Source organism: Ammospiza nelsoni, chromosome 5, assembly GCF_027579445.1.
Source record: "Ammospiza nelsoni isolate bAmmNel1 chromosome 5, bAmmNel1.pri, whole genome shotgun sequence".
NCBI classification, from domain to species: Eukaryota; Metazoa; Chordata; class Aves; order Passeriformes; family Passerellidae; genus Ammospiza; species Ammospiza nelsoni.
This window is the reverse complement of record NC_080637.1, coordinates 42,073,115-42,096,104: the sequence shown is the minus strand read 5'-3', so window position 1 is coordinate 42,096,104 and position 22,990 is coordinate 42,073,115. Positions and strand designations below refer to the sequence as shown.

The window sequence follows — 22,990 nt, the reverse complement described above, 5'->3', positions numbered from 1 at the left end:
TTTTATTCTTGGGCTCAAGAGAACTCTATCTGAACTGTACTGCCATGGATATTGTTTTCAACATTAAAACTTCCTTAATTTTTCTTTTAAGATTGAGCATCTTAAACATCTTCCTGAAGCTACAGGGACAGAACAAAACATCATGAAGGAGCTTCAGCTTTTAAGGTAATGTACTTCTAAACTAACTAAACACCTCAGCCAATATACATGAAATAAGATCAGGAAATGGTCATTGCAATTTTTAGTTAAATATTTTATGGTTTAAAATGCTTTAATAATTAAAAAAAAATCTATTTTTTTTTTAATATTCCAGATTAACTAATAATCAATTAGAGAAAGAAAAAGCAGAACTAGTGCATCAGATGAACGCTTGTAAGAATGAAAGACACACCTCTACAAGTGAAGGTCCTGCAGCTGGTAATAATTTTCAATACCTTAAAATAATTATCTTCTTGTATTTAGGGTCTGAAACCACTTAACATGTGTGCAAACTGATAAGAAATCTACAGAATTATTTTAAGTAGATTAATACTGAAGTAGTGTAAACTCAAGCAGATTGAGGTCTTGGATTTTGTACAAGCTTTTTAAAGAGAATTTTCAGTAAAAATCTCCATAATCAATTATTTTGAGCAACAGGCTGTAAACTTTATATGATTTTCCCCAGGTGACTTGTTTGGTGATCTCAATTGGTTTTATTTACCTGTTTCATCTTTCAGGAGATGCAGAACTATTGAAACAAGATTATTTGTGCCATGGGTTTTCACTACTTAATATTTCATAAAAAAAAAAATCTTTATTTTTGCAGGACACAATAAAACTTTGGAGGATAAAATTGACAAACTACTGAAAGAAATGGATGATCTCCAGTCACAGCTGGAGGCTTCAGAGCTCGAAAAACAGAAATTAAAGGTGAGCTGCAAGGATCATCCTAGGCAAGATAACAAACAAAACTATGGTTAGCTAGAAAGCTGTTTAATAGCTGAATTAATATTTAATGACAAAGTCAATTTTTAAACATTGTTTACAAAGCCTATTTTGTTTTTATGAAGGTACTGTTTATGGGTAGAATTTTTTGCTTCTAGACAAGATTGTTATTCTCTTATATATGATAAGTTTTTGCCCTCAAGAAAAAGGCAAAAAAGGTTTTGTGTAGTATTAACAAAGTTCGGGATAAAGGTGGTACTCCTTCATTCTTTTCAATAGGAAGAGACAAAAGAGCTGAGAAGAGAACTAGAAACCTATAACCCTTCCTTTTTCGAAGAACTTGAGGATCTAAAATATAACTACAAAGAAGAAGTTAAAAAAAATGTTATCTTGGAAGAGAGATTGAAGCAGCTTTGTGAAGAGTTTGGCATTCAGCATAGTCCAGGCAATACTTCTGTTGATTAGGGTAGTGTTCAGTATCCTCATCATTGATACAAAAAATAAAATTGTCTGTGTTTATCTTGGAATTATACAAGTCTCTTAAAGTTATGTTAGTTTGCACACACCTAAGAGGGCAGAATTGGATTATTCAACAATTCATTGTCAGTATTTATATACAGCAGTCAAAATAAAAGGGAGTTTTACCTCTCCCAGCTCTTGTGCAATGGTATATTTTAATTCAGAACAGTTAATTTGAGTAATAAGGTGTCAGGTAAAATTGAAAGTTTGGGCTTCTCTTAAAAGTTAATAAGCATTTAAACTGTCAGCATACTAAGTATGCTAAGTCCCAGATCAGTAACAATATGTAATTTGTTCTTGTTGTCTTGTGCAACCATAATGTTTAACTCTGAACTCAGGGTGAATGTGCTGCATGTCTTTTCTTACGTTCCTGGTTATTTTTACCTCAATGTTAAAAATTCCAAGAACAAAGAACTGAAAATGAAGCTGTAGTATCTCAGCCAAACCACTGGTATTTTTGTACATAACTGATTTTTCATTTTGTTTATTTTGTATTGCTGGATGTATACTTTTATAGCAGAGATGAAATAAAGCCAACTCAAATGATCATTCAGTTTCACCTTTATTATTTATATACCTTATCTTAATATGCCTGTGATGAAGTTTTGTAATTGAGACACAGTTGTAAATGGGAATTACTAAGCCAAGTCATGTCTCCCTCTACTTACTAGGCTCTCCAAAATAAAACTATTTTCTATTATTTACTCTTTTTGTCCCAATATAGTGCAAGTGCCTTTAAAATATAGGTTAGCTGGGTTTTTAAATAATAGCATAATGCTGCAGATGTAGTTAAGTGATACCAGGAAGTTTTCCCCCGTAAGAAACAGTTACAACTTCAAAAAAATTGTCAAATTTTAAGACTAATTCTGGTCCCAACTGAAATATGTCTTTTCACTGTTAAGAAGCATTATGCTAAGTCTCAAATCTACATACAACAGTGTCAAAATAATTACATTTGTAGAAGCACAACCTATGTAACTTTTCCAGTTGATTGCATTCATTAGTAAAGCTTTTAGGACCAGCCAGTGGTAGAAAACATACTTCCTACACTTAATGCTAACAGTTTCCAGGAATGTGTTCAAAAGTCAAGGATTTTTCATAAAAGAAACATGCTGGAAGCTAGATCTCTGCTCTGACTGCCATAACTCTGTTATTTAGTCATTTAGGATAAACTTAAAATGATACAGTAGTACCTGGGCTGTTGCCCAAGCTAGAAGAGTATTCATGAAGAATTCTGTGGTAGACACAAGTAAGAGCAATGCAGAACATACAACAATTAACTTAAAAGAATAAATTAATTTCAAGCATCAAACTTGATATCTTTGAGTCTGTCAAATTTTTGTCCATCCAACACTGAAAAATGGTGAAACAAACTCTTTGGTTCAAAGTCATAGTCACATTTAAAAGAAATTACAACAGGCTGAGAATTCAGGTATGTCTCTGCAAGTGGCCAAGGTAAACCAAGATGATGGCGATGGAGCTAAAAGAAAAGGAAAGAAGATCAGTTCAGCCATTTTGATATAGTGCAAAAATTCCCAGCTTGGGAATGTGTGGGTGGCTGTGGTTTCTAGGATCCTCTGCATCAGGACACTTAAAATCATTTATAAGTCATCTCTGTAACATGAACAACGAAGTGCAAAAGGCAAACCAGAACCAAGGTGTCCTCCACAGTTTCAGAAATAGTACAAACCTGCTAATTAATCAGAAATCATATTCTTATTAAATAATACTTGTTCTATTAGTCAACATTATGAGAATTAAAATTTTTAACAGAGGAATTAAGCTTTAATGATTTCTATACAGAGAGCCAAGAACATATGTTCTCAATTACTTTATAAGCATGTTGGGAATGAAAAAGTTCAACATGTTATGTTGTCATTCAGTGGCTTTTCTAATTGTACTGTCATCTTGTTTGTTGAAGAATATTCACTATTAAAGAATTTGGAAAAGAAGACAAAAAATGAACACAGTACATCACATTTTATATTCTTACAGTGCTTTCCACATGTCCATCCACATACTTGCCTTGATTAAACACCCATCATGGCAGTGCCACACAATTCCTTCAACTTTACCCTCTGTACAGCTTTCAAACCAGGACAGTATGTCATTTTGCTTCAAGGCAGGTGGATTCTTTATTTCAAAAGCTCCATGTGGGACCAGAAGATGTACAGGGTGCTTCTTGCTTCCCAATCCTACATTCAAAGAAACAAATACCTTCCTCCTAGTTAAGAGTGTTTCCTCACTTTTGTTATTGCAGATATCTTAAAAGCACTCTGTAAAGGTAAACTTCTATCAGATGCTACAATGTTGTCCTGCCTTTAACAGAACAGTTAATTAAATTTTTAAGTACCAAATGCAGCTGTCCCTTCTCACATTTTAATTTATATTTATTAAAACATCCTCCTCCTCTGTATAAAACAAACATGACACAGATTTATAGTTGTCTGTTTTCCATTGTGGTCACCTCCTCAGTCACCATACAGCTAGCAGCTACATCCTCCACCCTTCAGATCATGATCAATGGCACAAACATCTTAGTTCCTGAAAAATCTGGCAAATCTTCTCATGAATACTTAAAACTGGAGTGTTAACAACTGCATTGCCTTTTCCTGTTAACATAAATCTTCATTTAAGAACACAGCTATTAGAACTTTTTGTTGCAATTCTTGTACATACTGAGGAAGTGCTTAGGACACCAGGGTAGGACTGTTTTTCCTATCCATCCTTGCAAGTTATCCTAACAGCAAAGCACAGAAGTTAGAACTCACTTGTGCTCATATGTAATTGGTTTCTCCTTATAAGGCCTTTAAATGAAGAAGCCACGACTGAAATTTAGGCTAAATTACATTTCCTTAAAAAAATTCCTATTTTATCATCTAAGAATTGCAACTTGTGGGGGCTCCAAAAGCTAACTTTAGGGGCTCCAAAAAATGGCTGAATGAAGTTTTCTACTTCAATTCATCAAAAGAGTATGCAAAAAAGTGAAGGCTCCAAGAAACAAACTTAAAAAATTCTACTAGTATTTTAACAGTAATATTTACAACAGTTTTCCCAGTTTTTTGGAAGACAAAAGCAATGCATTTTTATAGTAACTGAGGTTTAACAGACATAACTAGTCCCATGACAACTCAGCTTTCTAAGGTATTTCTGGGTGAGAGTTCCTTCAGCCAGCCCTTTCTCTCCTTTCTAAGAAGGTTGCTACTGGAAAACTCTTAAAAAACTAACACAAAGAAAATGCATTGATTTCACTCAAAAATACCACTTAAGAAAAAAGTATTTAAGAACAGACCATATAAACTTACCATATGGATTTGCATTGATATTAGTTCCAATCAGCTCCAATGTTTGTTCTAAAATTTCTGATAATGGCACGGGACTGATTTCCAGAAGCCCTGGGTCAGCATGGTGTTTCAGTACCAGTGCTACTCCAGCTTCATAATTTACAACAGATGAGTGCCAGCAATACTGCTTACTGTTCTTCTCCACAGGCACCCAACCTAGGAGAAAACACATTTTACCAAAGTAAATATCTGAAGTTATTAAATGCATACTAGAAGCCTTTACAGGCATTATAAAAAATCCTACAGCTAACTACAAAGGGAAAGAGTAAAAACTGTTGTATCTTAGAAGAATGCAAATGTGACAATTATGCCTTCAGCTGAAGGCCTGTAAGTTTGTACAGCAAACTGCAATTATTTCCACGTGTCACGTGTCAGAAAAACAAAGCCTTTCTGGATAGTGAATGAATGACATTCCAATTTTATTTTTTCTGAATACGTTAACTACTATTTTTAACTCTGGAATTAATTCCAATTCACTTCAGAAATTCACACACACCTTTCCCCAGTTTTACCTGTGCTGCATCATAGGTACCTGGCATATGTCCATTTTCATCAGGCAAAGGATTGCCATTAGAGAACTCTATGTCCTTTGCTGGAATCCAGGTATCCGGAACAGGCTTGAAATCCTCTTCAATATTCCAAACAAATTCTAGACATATAAATGCAATACTTTGTTTTTGATAAGCTGTTAACCAACTTTGCTTTAGTCATCTTTCAATGCAATTATCAAAATATGATTGATTTAAACCTTGTTACAGACAGTAGTCCCAGTTACTTTGTACAAACACCAACATCTGTCACACTCAAGTGCTTTACCATTAGGGTAGTTTAAAGATGCATTTAGCCTTTAAGAAGTTTAAAAGTTCAAAAATTAGGATTAAAATTTTAGCTACTTAGTCCAGTTTAAATCTCTTCAACGTAAAGGGTGATGTTAAAAAAACTGGAGCAAGACAACTGATTATTTGTTAGCCTAGTTGTTTTTCTAACTGGATACCTCACATTGTCAAAAAGAAGGAAAGAAATGTTCACTAACCTTTGCAATCTTCCAATGAATACAAGAATCGCTTAAACCTTTTTTCACCTTGTTTGGAGGGTTTTCGATCCAACCTGGCCCATAGGTAGGGCTGTCCTAGGAGTTCCCAAAGACAAAACCAGCACTTTACTGAGGTGACCATATCCTGCAGAGTACTGAAACCAGCTACATAACAGGCAAGATAGGAATTCCTATTTGCCACTAGAGAAATTTTATAAGCAAAGCCATCCACTCTAAATTCAAAGTACACTGTGAATTTCCAAATCTATTTTAGCTTCTATGTAGAGTCCTGCCTAGTGTAATACAGAGTTCACTTACAACTGCAGGTGAAGGCATGAGCCCCAGTCAGTCAATGAGCCACAGTCTTCTCATTTCTTCCAACCTCTCTACTTCTATAAATATTCCCCAAGGAAATCAGACACTCTATTATATGTGACCCAGTTTGCAAGGAAGACTTACTAACAGAAGTTTAAAAACTAGAATAGTTCCTGGATGTTAGTATTCACTTCAATCATACTTCACATATTTTAGAGAGTAAATGCTAAAACAGCTTTAGAAACACGTTCCAAGTCTATGGTAACTATTACTTTGTGGTGAACATGCTTAATGACACTTGAGTTCACAAACAGCTGTAAATAAATCATACAAAAAAAGGGAAAACTAAGTAAAACAAGTTCTAGTCAGCATGAGAAGTCTGCAAATGGATCTTCCTTATTACCTTTATATGTTGTTACATAACAGCAGGTTCCATCCACCTTTTCAGTAGGAACTGCATTGTGTACATCTGCCTCTAATGCCTTTCCAGTTATAGTGTCAGTTGCCAAAACTTTAAATGGCTGAAAAGAAGACAAATGTCTATGTTACTGCCTTGCTCTCATAAGGATTCCTGCTCCGTTTTCAGTTGCCGTCTATAAATCCAACTCTTTAGGTATTACACATTATAGGGCAGATTTCTAATAATTTCTTCAAAACTTGATAGTTTGCAAAGTACTCTAAGACAGAATAACTAGGGCAATCTGTTTGTAAAGTCTCTCCCTCTTTCCCATTTTTGATTATTATTTAAAGATGATTTTGCTTTCCCCTTTAAACAGGGCATATAAACTGCCAGGGTCGCACTCCAACACAGCAACATTTTGAGATCCACCTTCCTGCACTAAGGCTGCAATAGAAATTCCTCCTGACTAGCTCTTCCCAGGCTTTCAGTTTGGAGATGAAAGTCAATAGCACCATGATAGTGCAATACACAGAGCAGGTGTTTTTGCAAGGTAGCAAAAGCATCCTGGTATTAAACACTCAGCATCAGCAATGTCAGTTAAACACTTGCTTTGAAAGAGCAAAGAAATACATGACCTGTGGATCTTAAACAAACAGCCAACTAGTAAAAATTTCTAGGACTTCTGCACAGCTTCTCTAAGAGTTTCACTGCAAACATGCAATCAGTGATGTTTGGATTCAAATATTTTTCTCTATAATTATGATACCTCCCCCTCTTCTCTCCCCAGTCAACTTTGTCTTTTAATCTGGACTCTCTCTGCTAGCAAAACACAAAGCAAGTCCTTGTCTTGCAGAAGTCTTGAAATAGAATGTGGAATTCATAAAATGAGATCTTGTGTGACATGACGCGATTGTTTCATATTATAAGATGTGTAACCATAACAAATAGCGCATATCAAGATTACATTAAAAATTTCAGGGTAGCGATAAAACATTCCCATTGGTTTCACCACCAGTACCACCCCCTTTTTCCCTACCAGTCATAAACACGTTTTGTTCTTGCCTGGACTTCAAAAACATAACAAAAACAAATCAAAGCAACAATAAAAAAAAAAAAAAAAAAAAACCAAAAAAACCCTAACCCAAACCAGCCAAACAAAAATAGCACATGCCAGTTCCAGATCTATTACCCTGTTAGGTTTTTCTGTGAAGATAATCACCAGTGTAGGAAGGTACCCTTATATTACCATTATTGAGACGGTTTAACTCTAAGTCGAACAATTATGTTACTGTTGTTTTGGCAACCATTTCAGCTCTTTCATCCAGAAGCGAATCACCAATGGGAGAACACCCGCAGTTGCATTCCATCTCACTACACAGCTGCCACTAAAACCAGGGAACACAAGCTGGAGGTCTGCAGCTAGACAGGTGAGTGTGCCGCCCCAGTCTGCCCACATCTCACAGCCTCGCTTTTCCTCCTACGAGGCTCACAGGCGGCAGTGGCAGGCCGCTTTCCCACAGGCTCCCCGTGCGGCCATGCTGGGGTGGCCCTCACTTAGAAAAAGCAAACACAGCATCAGGGTGAACACCTGTACGCGCTTGCCAGGAAAAGCGTGGGGCTGAGCTAGCACGGCTCTCAGACGGGCGTTCCTGCCTGCATTTCAGCGGGAAGCCCCTACACAAGCCTGTCCCGTGAGGTTCCCTCAACTCCGCAGCCGACCTTCTGGCCACTCGGCCGTGGCTGGGGGCGCCGGCACGGTCCGTGCTGTTGCGAGCCGCGGCCCAGCGGTTTCCCCTGCTCGGACACGGCCCAGCCCCACCTGCCTGCCCCCCGTCCTCCCGTCCCGGTGCTGCCCCAGCCACCTGTCGCTCCCGCTTGGCCGAGGGCTCGTCCTTCACCTCGGTGACGAACAGACACGGCACCTTGCGCTGCACCGCGCCCCGCCGCCTCATGGCCCCGACCGGCCGCCCGCGCCCGTCGCCGCCGCCGCGCCTGCGCCCGCCCGCCCGCCCGCGCTGTCCTACGGGAAATGGAGTCCGGCGCGGCCGCCGCCGGGGGCGCTGCTGCTGCTGCGCGGGGCGGGGCCGCCTCCCGTCCAACATCGGGCCCAGCAGCGCCCGGCTCCGCTCGCCCGGCCCGGCCCGGCCCGGGCGGGGGCAGCTGCGCTTTGTCCAGCGCCGGCTCCTGCCAGAGTAGACTCCTATGGACTCCTGGGTCTATAGGTTCTGCCAGGAAGTTACTCCAGCGCGGACTTCTCATGGGCTCACAGCCCCCCCACCCACCTGCCCTGGCGTGGGGCCCTGCGCAGGCTGCGGGTCCATGTCTGCCGAACCGTGGATCTCCATGGGCTGCAGGGGCACAGCTGCCTCGCCATGGCCTTCACCACGGGCTGCAGGAGACACTCTCTGCCCGGCATCTGGAGCACCTTCTCCCCCTTCTTCTTCCCTGACCTTGGTGGCCGAGGGTTCTTTCTCCCACACATATTCTCACTCCTCCCTCTGACTGTTGTTGCCCAGCTGTGGTATCTTTGTGGTATCAGAGATTTGTTTTTAAGACCACAGTTGCGTCAACAAGAAGTTGGGTATTATTTAAGCTTCGCTAAATTGGTTTGTTACACTTCACATTAAAAAAGTACCAGAATGGGCGACTCTTTGAAACGACACGATATTCTATATTTTACTTGGATGCAGCAGAGAGAAAGGAAGGTGTTCAGCCTGGACAGGTCATGTAGCAGCATCATGCTGGTGTCCCAAGCTGGAAGAGCAGTTGGCAACTGTTAAAATGTAACATTCCATCCTGGCTAACAACTGCTCTCAGTTCAGTTCAACAGTTCAGCCACATGGAGAAGGTACCACATGCTTCCTTCAACTATTTTTTGTTTTAGTTACTCTATCCACTGAGTTTATTGTCGTCTGAAGGTTGGCATTTGGAAGAAAACTGTTTTCAGGATAAGATGATTTGCCTGACTGCTGATAGCTTTGATTCAAAGAAGTACTTACATTCCACCTGGTAAAAATCTAGGGATGGTTTTAGGGCTCTTGGTTATTCCATCCATTTTTAAGGGTCTGGGAGTTAGGTGTTAATGCCTGGGAGATGGGCTTTGTGTCTCAGGGGGTGGCCCAATTGTACTGACTACAATCCAAAAGTTTTTGGAGATGCTGCTCTTAGCTGTTAATGTCTGGAACTGGGAGAAACCTGCTTCCAAACATTCCAATATTTTCAAGTAGGGCCTTGTTTTCATTTAAAAAATTACTCAGAAACTCATTCTAAAATAACACCCAACGTGACATTTACAATTTTCAGGTGGGATGCCATTTACATCCAGGATATAAGCCTGAGTTTACGTATTCAGGGTGAATCTCGTGAGCCCTTGCCTCTTTGGAATTACAAGTTTATCATATGTTTGAGATAGATACCTCAGGTTATAAGGAGAAGTGAATTGCATCATCAGAGATGGTGCTAAAAACTGCAGACTCTGATAAGATGGAGATGTGGAACAACAATTTTATGTCTGACTAAAATTGGAATGACTTGTGTTGTGAAAGTACTATCTCTGCAATATTGTGCACACTTTTTTTAACTTTTTAACTGCCACATTGATCAATAGAGGGACAGCTGCAGTATGAGCATATGTATGAGTAAAGAAACAATTAAATAATTTAAAAAATCCATGTAGACAATCTATTATTCCCATTAGGTTTTTGTTTGTCATCTTTAAAAACAGCTGAAGTTGAAAGATGGTGTGAGCAGTGCAATAGCAGTAATGCCAACATCAAATCCCAAATTTTTTAAGTTTTTGTCAGGAATCTTTTTGGGTTTTGTTTCTTACCATGTGTTTTCCCATAGATTCATGTCCTTTAATAGTAAGACAGTTCAAGTGCAAGATTTGCACTTGTACAGCACATTTAATTGGAGATTTATCTGATTTTTCCATTGTACAGAAAAGTAAACTCAGCCACGTCAGTTAAATGACTTAAGAGATTTTTTTTCCTTCCCACCAGCTCATGAAAAGTCTGCAGTAAATTCAGTAGACTGTCTTACCCCTATTGTAATCTAGAAACAATTTTACATCACCAAACACCATTGACTTAACTCAGTAACTTTAGAGCTATCTAGAGCTTATGACAAGTCATAAAAGATAATTTGAAATGTTGTAAACTGTAAGAATGTGGTCCCACAAAATCTTGATCATACATTTACAGCAGTGTGAACTCTCATATATTCAATCCTAAGTTCACACAGCATGTACTAATCCATGTTTTCAATTTTGGTTGTTCTATTTACAACACCTGAAAACTCCTTTCTCCTGCAGCAAAACTACAGCAAGTTTTCCTGTTTCTGGGAGACAGAGCCTGTAGGCTGTAGGAGGATAAGCTGTGACTTCTTTCACAGAAAACCTCGTAATATAAATGGACTTTATTTGCCACCTAGTAACAGTGAGTAAAAATATTTTCTAAACAGTTTTTTCACTAGAGTAATGAAATAGACAAAAATATCCTTCCAGTGCTTATGTAATATATAGTAAGGTCAAGAAATGCACTATGAATCAATCAGGTATGATCTGCTAGCCTAGCAAGTTTAAGGGAAAGAAAGGAATTTGAATAAGATTACCACATGAATAATTTTAGCTGTCATATTATGAATCTTCATACCTATTAGTGATATAAAAGATGATGTCACATTTAGATTGCTGAGATCCACGGAATAAAAATGTTGCTTAACTTGAATTTCTGATAGATTAAATCTCTCTAGTAATTCAAATGGTTAGTATGGAGGTAATAATTTAAGACAAATCAAAAGCAGTGTGTGTGGTGGGATGAGGAGGGACACCAATATCTGTTGATAGAACACGTGTATGGATGAGACACCCCTTGTAGAGATAACACCAGATAACAGAGCTGTTTGTGCAGATGTATTTCCAGTTTGTTGTTTTGAATAAAAATTTGGGGCTTGAACATTGGTTAAATATTACTGAAGTACAGTAATAGTGTATAAAGCAACACTCTTATTTGTGGAAAACTCGATCATTACAAGACCCTTTTTTTCCTCATCCATTTCTAAGAGGAGCTCTTAAATACCAGAAATCCTGGTAGACAGCTGGAACCTGGAACAAGATAATAGTCCAGGGCAAACAACAAAGCTGTCGGAAGCAGGAGTGAGGAGAGAAGTCACCATGAAACCTCATGTTCCTGAAATTGCCCCAGGAACATGTAGCCTGTGGTATCTGGGCATGTGGAGCCTAACTAAGCACACAGGATCAAGGCAAGACCTGGAGTGCTGTTTTCCAGGTGCCCATTCTGCCTTCAGCACAGCTCCCCCTTACACAGCACACTTTTGGCTGTGGTGCAAGTCAGAGACTGTGCCCAAAAGTACTGTGGGCAAGGGTATCCTGTACCAGAGCAATGTCTGACAATCACAGCTGGAAACAGACCAAACCCTTTTACTTTTTACTGAAATATGTACAAGTTCAAAGCCTGTGTGTGCCACGTTGCTGATACTAAGTGTGCTTTTTTTGTTGTTCTTATATTCAAAAATCTTGTCAAACAAATTTAATTTAACTTATTCTACATGGGGCTAAAAATAGCCTGTTCTGAACACTGAAAAAGGCTCCATCAAGTTAGTGTTGTATCTTACACATCTCTTATATGAGGCGCAACAAATCTTATTTGCAATCATGTTATGAGAATAGGTTTAACATTATATACATGGTGCTCATAGGCAAGCAAGAGATGCACAAAAATAAAAACAACTGGAATAATAGAAAAATGCCCACTCTTTCTTTTAGACTGGAAAATATATCAAATTTCACTATTTTTAATATAATGCACAGGATATTGTGGTTGAAAATCAGTCAGCTAAAACAATAACTGTAGACTCGCCATCATTCATAATTTTTCTTTTTAGTCCATTGTATTTCGTTGCTCTTGGAATGTGTTATCCCAGTACTAAAGCCATTTTGCTGAAAATATTATGTGTGGAGATAAATTCCTTAGCAAATTAATATATAAATTCCTTAGGAAAATTATATATATTCTGATTTTCTTTCTGATTAAGTGTAAATTATTTTTGTGTACTTTACATTCCTTCACAAAATCTACATTTTGTACCTAGTAATGAGAGTTGAGATTTAGTTTGATATAAAAAAAGGTCTTCAAATTTAAAATTAGCAATCCTGTGCTTAGCATTGCTGAATTCTTCAAAATGGATGCTGTAGGGATTGATATGGCATGTTTGCAACTTTTTAAAATAGGGCAGTGATGAAAATGTTCCACATTTCCAAAGTCTGTACTCAACAGTACCTGTGTCCATTCAGAGGAGCTGGCACCTGTGTTTTTCATACTTTCTGGAGTTGGAAGGCACTCTCTTGCCAGCCTCTGCACAACGTATATAATGCCTAATCTTGATAATGTTCTCAGAAGTATGTCTGCTGCTGTCAGTCTGGATGTGATACTTCCGTTTCCTTCTACCAAAAGAAGTTTAATGTTCTTGTCTGCAGATGTCCCATTGAAACAGGATGTCCAAGGAGGCATTCTGCATCCAGCCCATCGTCAGGACTCACTCAGAAATCAAGACAATGTTTTAGTACCAATTCATCCTCCACTGATTATAAACCTCAGTGATGAAGAGGATGATGAAGAGGATGATGAAGATGATGATGACGAGGATGACAACTGTAAACAGTTTTTTTCTTTTATAAGCAAGTTGTATGGGTTTTGTCAGCTCTTGCAATGTATCTCACAACTGGCTTGTTATAATAACCATGAAACTTTTAGAAAAGACTTGTTGAAAAGTTTTTTGAGATAGTTTTCAGCTGATCTTTAAAATGTTGGAACTGGTAGTCACCAGATGTGAGCAGGCAGTATTTTTTAAAGCCTGCAATCTAATTCAAATGGCCATCAAAAACTCTTCAAAATTCTGGGATGAAATTACAAGTTTGGGAGGTATTTGTTTCTGAGAAATAAACTTTTGAACAAGGGCTGTATGCACTCGTCAGTGAAAGTGAAGTCACAAGTTTTTTACAAAAGATAATTGTGACTTAAGTAATTTTTCAGCTGATTTACCAAACTCTATAGGCAGTAATTTTTTAGAGAAAGTTATTCTTAAATCTAGCAAAGAGAGTTGATGCGAAACTCTCCAGTAGTTGAACTGAATGTTTTTACATTTATATATACATATATGTTAATACAGTTAAACCATTGACCATATCTCACTTAGAGATAAGAGACTCGTGGGGATGGAACAAATGGCACGTTCCTGGAGAGTGAAAAGTGAAAGAATGACCTGCTTTCAGGCATGCATTCAGCAAATTGCTGTGCTGCCCCAACCCATTTTTCCCTTTCCCACTGCCCGTCAGGTTGGCTGGTAGACCAGCCTGTTAATGCCTCCTAACTTGCCCTCAGCCTGAGTATGCCACTTAAACAGTATAGAAAACAGGGCTTTGCTAATCCTCATGGCCTTAACTGAGAGAGATCCAGAGCTCTCACTTCACCAGCTCTGCCAGCAGGCATTACAGGGCTTTGTAACTTTGGGCAGAGGTTTTGTGACAAGCACTCTCTGGTGACACATTGAATCCAATTTCCTTGTGGGTATAAATGAAAGATTATTTTGAAAATGAATATTGAATATATTTTTGAATCCTTTTGAATTAACAAATGTTCGCTTTTAGAAATATGTTTTAACTGCAATCCCATTGCACATGAAAATACCTAATATTAAGTAATTATTTTTCAGTTCAGAAGCACAGGTTGCAGTCAAAACCTAAAACAGCCAAATGACAAAAATTAAAGTCATTATCATATTTTATTATTAAGAATTATTAAAGGTCTTTGTATAGTATTTGTAATATTTGTAATCTTTTACAAATATTTCCTGCAGATGTTTCTACCTGGATGCCTAAGACTGTTATAGATATTGAAGAGGAAAGAGCAATAAGGGATATATGCTATAAATCTGGTAAATATGAAATTAATCATTCTTTCCTTAAAAGCAATGCTTCCAATACAGTAAACTTTAGTGCTTTTTTTTCCCATCTTGGGGTATGTGTAGGAGAGTATTATGGGATTCAGAACCCTTACAAACACCAATCAACAAAAACTGTGTCTTCACCATGGCAAGATGAGTTATTACCCTTGGAAACTACTGAGCAAAACTTGCAGAAAGGCAAGTATTTTGATTTCTTTGCATTGTATTTACCACTTCTAAAACTGCTGTAACAGAGAGGAGCTATTACATAGTTTGCACTTCCTCTCTGCTTTTTAAATTAGGTTAAAATAAAATATTGCAGAAACATATTTGTATTTGTCAGCAAATTGCACAAACACTTCATTCTTTTTGCCATATATATATAGTCACACTCGTGCTGATTACCTGCATCAATTGTGGACGGAAAATGTAGAAATGGGTTATTAACACAATCTTTTCTGACATACACAACATAGATTTTTCATGTAATTTCATGATAAAGATTTATGTAGTCTAATTTTAACCATCCTAAGGTTAGGAATGTAGTTTGAATTTCTCATCTAGGCTCTCTGGTGAAAATGAAGAGAGACAGGAACTCCAATGAATCTCCTTTTTATTGAATCACCAGGCAGTGCCAAAGGGTGAGATGAGCCACTTTTCCAGAGGTGCTCCTGGACCTCTGCTGGCTCTCTTGGGTGTCTTGCTGTCAAAATGTAGTGTTAAGTTAAATTTTTCTATAACTAAATTTAGATTAAATGCCTCCTTCAACTGTCTTGTAAAAGAAGAACAAAAGAGTTACATTTTGTTTTGAATTCTGGACTATCCAACATAATTAAGGTCAAAGGAATATGAATTTATAAACATTTACCTCAGTTCTTATTGTTTATCATTTACTGTTCTCTTCTAACTTCTAAATTTGAAATGTTTGTTATTAAAATAGTTTTGATAAATTCTTTCTAACAAATACACAGATATATTTAGTGTATAGATGAGAGAATCAGTGACAGATGTGAACATACCTTTTAAGAAGTGTCTTTATTTAGTGTCATCTATCATTAGATGCATTAATAGAAAAAGATTGATTTGCTTCTCTAAAACAGTTTTTCAATTGAGTTCTCTGAGGCTTCAGGTACTGTGATGACATGCATTCTGGAAATGCCATAAATTCCATTAGATAGCATTAATAAATATAATTCATGGGTAGAGAAAAGCTCATCAATAAGCAGGTAATTTACAGCTAGGTCTTTACTTTGGAGCCATAGTCTTCTTTAGTCTATGAGTTATGATATTTTCTAATAGAGCATGAAAGATAGACATCAGTTACACTAGACAGGATTCAAATAATTAATAAAAGAGAAAGAAGGTAATGAAATGAGAGGTTAAGAGAAATTGCACCAAACTAATCAATGGCTCATAGGGGTGGGAGGAAGAGAATGTCAGTGCCATTACCTGTGCTTACACACAGCTAAACATTCTTTCTGTTACCTTTCCAGGCGATGGCAACACGATTCCTATAAGATTTAATAATACAAGAAAAGAAAAGGAGAGTTCAGAAAGGAGAGTATCAATAGAGAGTATTCCCAGAACAGACCTTAAATCCTTTGACAGTGGAGGTAATATACTGTAGTATCAGCCTCTCATTGCTGAATGTCATGTGATAAATAAAATAACTAAATATGCATGCATTAAACTTCCACATTTTGCATTTGAGTTATTATATGTCCTTTATGTTCTAGACACTCTTTCTCATGCTGAATCATTAAATATAACAATAAATCATAAACATTGTTTACGATTATATATTATGCTTATTTTAGGATTGCAGTGGAAAAAATCCTTTATGCAGATTACAGTAGATTTTGGGAAAGAAAGGGTTCTGTGGAGTTATGAAAAAACAGGCACAGAGATGCAGACAAATTGGTTAGAGCCAAGGACGTGTGTTTGATCCCTGCATGGGCCATTCATTTAAGAGATGGCCTTGGTGATCCTTGAGTCCCTTCCCACTCAGAATATTCTGTGACTGTGATTCTGTGACTGTCTGAAGTCTAAATGCTTTCAAAAACTGTTATTTTTGTGAGACTATCCATAGTTAAGATGAAAAAGCTTTGTATTTTTCAGTTATCCTACAGAAAAATAGCAAAGCTGTAATCCTGCAACTTGTGTAACCGGATCCGATCCCTCTGCACAAACTTGGTTTATCTTAATGAAGACACACTGTTTTGACCAATTGAGTTTGGTATTGAAACATGTTAATAAAGTTGAAGAATGCCACATTCTCTTTGAATTTGCTTGATACTTAGTGATATTCAATCCTTTTTTCATAAATATTTATTAATGATAAAAATAGTAATAATTGTAGTATTCTTTTTTCCCCCTTAGTTTATCAATACAAAATAGTGCAATACCATGCTAGGGCTGCTTCCTCTAGCTTGAAGCAAAATGCTGTGTGTCTTCTAGCTCCAGAACTATTGCACAGTATAAATGAATCTTACATTCTACATCTTTTCCTGTCACCTTTATGTACAAGAGTATCTTTCTTTTTGGATATTCTTTATGTCTGTATAAACAGTTAACACTGAGCCACAATTCAATAACTGAATCTCTATTCACAATTATATGTATTTAAAGCTTTTAACAGGCTGTTTAACAACTCTGCTTACCAGACTATTTTCTCTGATTTTTTTGAGCCTTATTAAATCAGCTATTTGGTTTCTATTCACTTCAGTTAAAAACATGCCACTTCAAAAAAGCAGACTCTTTGCATTGTTCACCTTTCTCAGGGTGCTCTCAAGTATAGATAACTATGAGACTTCTTTCCTGCAGGAGGTGGTGGTTCTGTGATACAGAGGAGCACATTTATTGATGGAAACAGATTTGAGGCACTACCTAGGGAAAAAGAACCAATTATATCAAAGTATTCCAATGTGAAAGGTACTTCATTACTATGTATTTGCAAATTTTTAGATTAGATTACTTTTGTTCCTCTGCAAGTGTGTTGAACATTATATATTTTGTGCAAAACCAATCTGAAGTGAAATTTCCATTAACAGTGTGAATTCTTTCACTGCAAGATGACAGCAGTTGTTGTATGTTATGGTTTAATTCTGCTTCTTTCAGCCAGTTTGCATCCTCTGATAGATTCAGTTATGAGTCCCTGAGTTACAAAAGTCTGATGCACACGTTAGATCATGGGGAATGCTGTGCACTTTCCACTTTGGACAAGTAAAACAGATTTGACTGTGGGTAGTATCTCACAGAACAGAGGACTTAATAAAACCAGTAAAAATATAGTTAAGGAGAGAACATAACACTTGTGATAGAGTATGTTTATCAAAAACTAGTCCTGTAAGCAAATTAAAATACCTACACTAAAGTACCTTAATGATAAGTTTCATCCTTTTCACGGGAGAATTCCAGAGTATATTTGTCCATTTACAAAATATTATTGTGAGTAGATTGTTATCCAGTCATTTCTTGGCAGTTTTAGAATAAAAGGGAAAAAAAGGACAGATTTTGGTCTTTAAACTACCCCATAAACTGAAGCAGAAGTGGAGCATTTCTGCCTTATTTTGGCCTCAAATGGCAGGAACCAAATGTGCTTATTTACATTAGCAGGAAAAAAGGGAGAACAAAGCCCCATCTTCCCAAAGAGTAGCAGGGCCAGAAGAGTACTGTGGGTACTTTACAATGCAACTTTCCCTGTGAAGTTCAGTTTGTAGTTTGAAGTGGGCTTACCTATGCAACCAGTGCTGTTGCAAATTTACCTCCATCATTTGTAGTATCTTGTTATGTTCCTGCACTGCACATGTCCAGGGTGTATCCAGATGCTACAGGCAGAAGTCATTCATGGTTCAGCCTGGCATCCTTTGAAGTGCATGTGTTGGTCACCATGGGCTCAGCCATGGGTGTTCTAGAGGTCCACACCTATGCAGTGTAGAGAAAGGATGATCTGATTTTTGCATTTAGAGTTAATTTTTAAGTTGTTCTTTAAGATTTCTTCTGCTAGAGGAAATATAGACACTGTTGCTTTCCTTCTGGGTAATGACACTTTTAATATAATTAACATGTGAAACCATGTGCCATCCAAAGGGACCTATTATGAATTAGGGGATTATAAAATAAAAATACCACAGTATTTTTGGCTATGAACATTTTTTGTGCTTTCTAAAAAGTGAATACATGTTATTTTAATCCCTCAGAAACAAACTACACTGAACTGGTAAAGAACCACCACTTTAAGGAAGTAAAGGAAAATAAAAGGATTTCTGAGGAGCGAAGAAATTCAGCTAGTGCAGTAACTGGCAAAGGTATTTTGAAAAAGACATCAGCTTATTCATTTGTATTTACTAAACTGTGAGATGTTTCAGCACTATCTAGTAAATTTCTGTTCTTAGTGTCAAATAGGGGCAGCCCATTTTTAAAATCTTGTTTGGTCTCCAGTTGCATGCACTCTGTGAAATTTTGAATAATAAGACAACCATTTTGGTTGTATTTTCCCTTTTAGGAATTCACACTCCAGACCCCAAAGGAAAACCAGGTTATCAACAAAGGGGTCAAAGTAAGGATGATGAAACTGCTTCTTCCAGTCCATATGGGAGAGACACTGGAAGATACAATCATTTAAATTCTCCAGAACCTCGACGATCAGCTTATGTCGTCTACCGGACTGTCACTCAAAAACCAAAATTCAATGGACCTACAGGTAGGTTCCTTCATACACAGAATTCTTAAAATGCCTGTCTATATTGTGCTGCTCTCAGTTGGGTCCCTGCAGCTGAATAATAAGTTATTTATGCTTAAATACAGGCATGAGTAAATTTGATCAAGCATAATTTTCACAAGTTGATTTTAGCCATATCCATAGACAGAAACATAAAGATTTATAAAGCTTTACAGTTTGTCAGACAGAATATTCACAAAAAATCATTGAGCCATCTTTACAGTAGGAATTCATGGATGCAATGGAGTGGTGATGTGCACAAATATAGTGATCCCCACTTTATACAGCATGTCTTATGTGATTTATTCTCTTCAAATATTTAATAAACCTTGAAAAATCCACTTTTAAGTTCTTATTTTATTCTAACTACTTATAGTAGAAGTATGTTTTGCAGTAGAATTTCAGTCATGTCTCAAGAATTGTTTCTTGTTCAACCTTATTTTTCCCAGTAGGAAATATGCTGCTTGCTTTGTAGCATATATATCCATAACTGTGATTTCATTGGAGATTTCATGATTATGAATTTGTATTTATTTTCATTATTTAGGTTTATTTTTTGTCTTGAATAAACAAGGGTTTTGGTCATATTCACAATTCTGTTATCAATTTAAACGCAGTGTAAATCTTTGTGTTTAACATTAGTATTATTTTTTCACATTAATTATGTTGGACAGAGGACTGAATCTATTCTTTCTGCTGCTCATAAAGGATGGTACTTTCCTTCATCTTACTCTACTGTCTTCTTGATGGTACATGCTATGTCATTAATTTGACAAGAAGCCTACAGGTGGGATTCTGAGTCTTGCATCCTTCTTTCTGGCAATCTGCTTCAGATTTATTACACCTTTCACTTTGTTTTAATCTTGCTAATATATATATAGCCTCACCCTAACTAGTACATCATTTGGGCTTCATTTGAATTTTCAGTTTCTCTGTTCATGGTTTCTCTGGCTTATTTGTTTTTTTCATTTGTCACTTTGTCAACAGATTTTGTGGTAAATAATTTAAATAATCAGAAATCAAAAAAGTGATTTCGTCTTGGCAGTTTCAGTCAGCTCTCTTAAGCTGGGTTCATTCTCCATTTTGAGGTGCCTCCCTGTCTTAATTTCTAATAACAAGGACCTCCTTCAGACAGAGTAATGCCTATTTTAAGGTGAATAAACCGAAAAAAATTCCAACATTGGTGCTTTGTCTTGAGTACAAATAGTTTTTTCTGTGAATGTTTGCTTTCATTAAATGTGAACAAGGTGGTGTAGAGATTATATAGAGAGAACATTCTTTATGTGAAGAATGCATTTTATTAAATTTCCAGGTTAAAAAAGGATAGAACATTTTTGAAAAAATGGGAATCAGCATTTTTCTTTAAGAGCAATCATTTATATTTTTGTTGCCTTTATTTCAGCAGTACCTGAGTCCTATGGTCAGAAAGGCTCCAAACAAAAGAATCAGCCTGACGCCAATAGGAGATTTTGGACACAAACAGAAAACTATGGTAACATTTACACATTGTGCATAAACTGAAAATTGTAGGATTATTACAAAATTATAATTTTAATTAATTGCATTAAGATGGAATTAAAAGAAGGATATTAATAATATTAATTTTTAATCGATTTTTTTAGAAAATGGTTTGTAATTAGGCAGCATATTCTGAGGCACAATCGAATGTCTAGCAAAAAGCCATAATATAGCCTTGTGTATAGGGCTTTCACAAGCAGGGATAAAACAGAAGCTGTTGATGTCTTTGGGAAGGTCTTTAGCCCAGGAACATTCCCTTGGTTAAAACCAAGGATGTTCATAGCAGAATCTCCTCGTTTGGAAGATCACATGAGCCTCATGGAAATGCTACAATGTTGCAAATTATCTTTAAAGTTCTAGAGAGTCTGCCTTTAGTACTAGCTTGTGTTTCAGAGGCAATATCTGACTCATCTGATACATTCATTGAAACTTCAGTCACTGCAATATTTAAATCACATATCAGACTAAGGGACTCTTTCCTGAAACTGTGGCTGAAATTAGGAAACAATTTATATGTTTTTCCTACAGGCAAATATACTTCAGGATCTTCTAATTCACCAGCTTGGAGGAAAAGAAATCCACAAGCAAAACCATTCTCTAAATTTAAAATAACCACTCAGGTAACTGATAGAAATGGTTACAATTCAGCCTTTTTAGGAGAAATGGCATGTTTCTGCTCACCTAGAAAATGTAAAAGTGCTTGTAAAACTTCCTCATTCAAAACCTGCAAGATTCTGATCAATACTGAGTAGCTGAAAGAGCAGTTAATAGTTTTGTTTACAGTCATGTACCTTTGCCTGAATAACTAACCTGTGCTTTCTATTTCTTTTACCAATAACACTTATATGAAAGCAGAGTGCATACTCTAAAACAAAGTGCTACAAAATGCAAGTTTTGGATTCTGGCACCAGACAAAGACAGTAGAGACCATATAAGTTTGATCTGTTTCTCTGCTGGATTGTTCGTGAAGCTTCAGCAGTGACTGAACTGCAGTAATTAGCTGAAGTCTGAAGCCATGAAAGGACTCAGGCTACAAAACGTTTGCAAGATACCCTAAAGATCATTCATACATTTTACAGCTGCCCTGAAAGCTGAGATTAGAATGTCTATCTCATGTTAAATTTTACTTCTTAAAATGTTTCTGAAGGAGCATGTAGTTTTACTCTAAGAAATTCTGCACAGAATTTTGTGTATATCTGTTTTGACAGCAGAATAAAGAAGACGTGGAAGTGAATAAAAAAGGAGAAAAAGAAACCTGTAAAGGGAAATAAGGAAATGATCGACTCGGATGTGGTAGATGATGAAGAAAGATGAAGAAACTGCAAATTCCAAAAAGAAGGTGCAGGAAGGAAGCACACTATAGTGTTTCAAAACTGGTTAAAAATTCTTAAAAGTATGCTCTGCATGGTGACATATAAAGATCTATATCCACTATGTTTAATCTACTATAAAATTCTGGCACTTGAAGTTATTTTTACAGACTACGGCTCTACACCATAGACTGATAGTTCATAGAAAAAAAAAATTCTTAAACAGATCCTTCCCCTATTTTATTTGATAGATTTTTAAGGCATAATTCCTAATATGAATAAATACTATTAGTTGTACTTAGCAGTTTCAGAGGACTTTTAATGTAAAAAGCAATAGTGTAATGCATTCTAGAATGTGGTTTCCTGGTACAAAAGCCAGATTCCTACATGGTTTATCTGCTTTGTCACATGTTTGGGGACTCACTCTGAATTTGATCTTGAGATTTTGCAATTTTAATGGAGGAGCAGTTCATAACTGTGTTATGAACTAAAAAAATTCACAAGAAAACTCAGAATTAACTGAGATACGTATTTAAATGCATTTCAAACTGAAATTTGAAGAGTTGTATAAAGACTGATAAGTAGGATACTTTAATATTCCTTTCTGGGGAAGCAAACCTCTCAGTGAAGTGTTACATATACATGACTTCGTACCTTTTTCTCAGATGTTTTTTCAGTTTTTTGCATTTACCTGACCTTTGGCCATTCTTAGAACACAACCAGTTTTTGTAGAGAGCCCTTCAAACTTCTTTCTGTAACACTAGGATCCAGTTATTGTCTTGGTGGCACATGTAACTGTGAGAATGAAAACATTTTACCACCTTGGAGCCTTTTATTCTGTGACTGCTTAGAACATGAGGCTGGATCAGATACCTTCTAGGGTACTTCTAGCTGAAATAATTCTATTGTTCGATGAGAAATATGGTTGTATGTTTCTCTGCCCTA

The 22,990-nt window shown here is 36.8% G+C and overlaps 3 protein-coding genes across 3 annotated transcripts in view; 2 read left to right on the top strand and 1 right to left on the bottom strand.

Annotated features, from left to right (window-relative positions):
* CEP290 (centrosomal protein 290) overlaps positions 1–1,992 on the top strand; it is a 48,082-nt gene extending 46,090 nt beyond the window's left edge. Inside the window, exons 51-54 of the mRNA XM_059471601.1 lie at positions 92–165; positions 314–417; positions 806–909; positions 1,204–1,992. Of these exons, the coding sequence (XP_059327584.1) occupies positions 92–165; positions 314–417; positions 806–909; positions 1,204–1,389 (468 nt within the window). The 3' untranslated portion in view covers positions 1,390–1,992. The remainder of the gene's footprint in view (positions 1–91; positions 166–313; positions 418–805; positions 910–1,203) is intronic.
* On the bottom strand, positions 1,987–8,514 carry RLIG1 (RNA 5'-phosphate and 3'-OH ligase 1). Its single transcript, XM_059471602.1, has 7 exons — positions 8,398–8,514; positions 6,539–6,656; positions 5,821–5,916; positions 5,320–5,436; positions 4,749–4,943; positions 3,469–3,638; positions 1,987–2,923 (listed from the first exon to the last, which is right to left on the bottom strand). The coding sequence occupies exons 1-7, from the start codon at positions 8,485–8,487 to the stop codon at positions 2,744–2,746; spliced, it is 966 nt and encodes a 321-aa protein (XP_059327585.1). The 5' UTR covers positions 8,488–8,514; the 3' UTR covers positions 1,987–2,743.
* A 660-nt stretch (positions 8,515–9,174) lies between these two features.
* Positions 9,175–22,006, top strand: C5H12orf50 (chromosome 5 C12orf50 homolog). The gene is made up of 11 exons (XM_059472562.1): positions 9,175–9,300; positions 10,848–10,971; positions 13,032–13,208; positions 14,411–14,488; positions 14,582–14,695; positions 15,991–16,110; positions 18,697–18,804; positions 19,002–19,199; positions 20,620–20,709; positions 21,264–21,355; positions 21,947–22,006. The coding sequence occupies exons 1-11, from the start codon at positions 9,175–9,177 to the stop codon at positions 22,004–22,006; spliced, it is 1,287 nt and encodes a 428-aa protein (XP_059328545.1).
* The last annotated feature ends 984 nt before the right edge of the window (positions 22,007–22,990 follow it).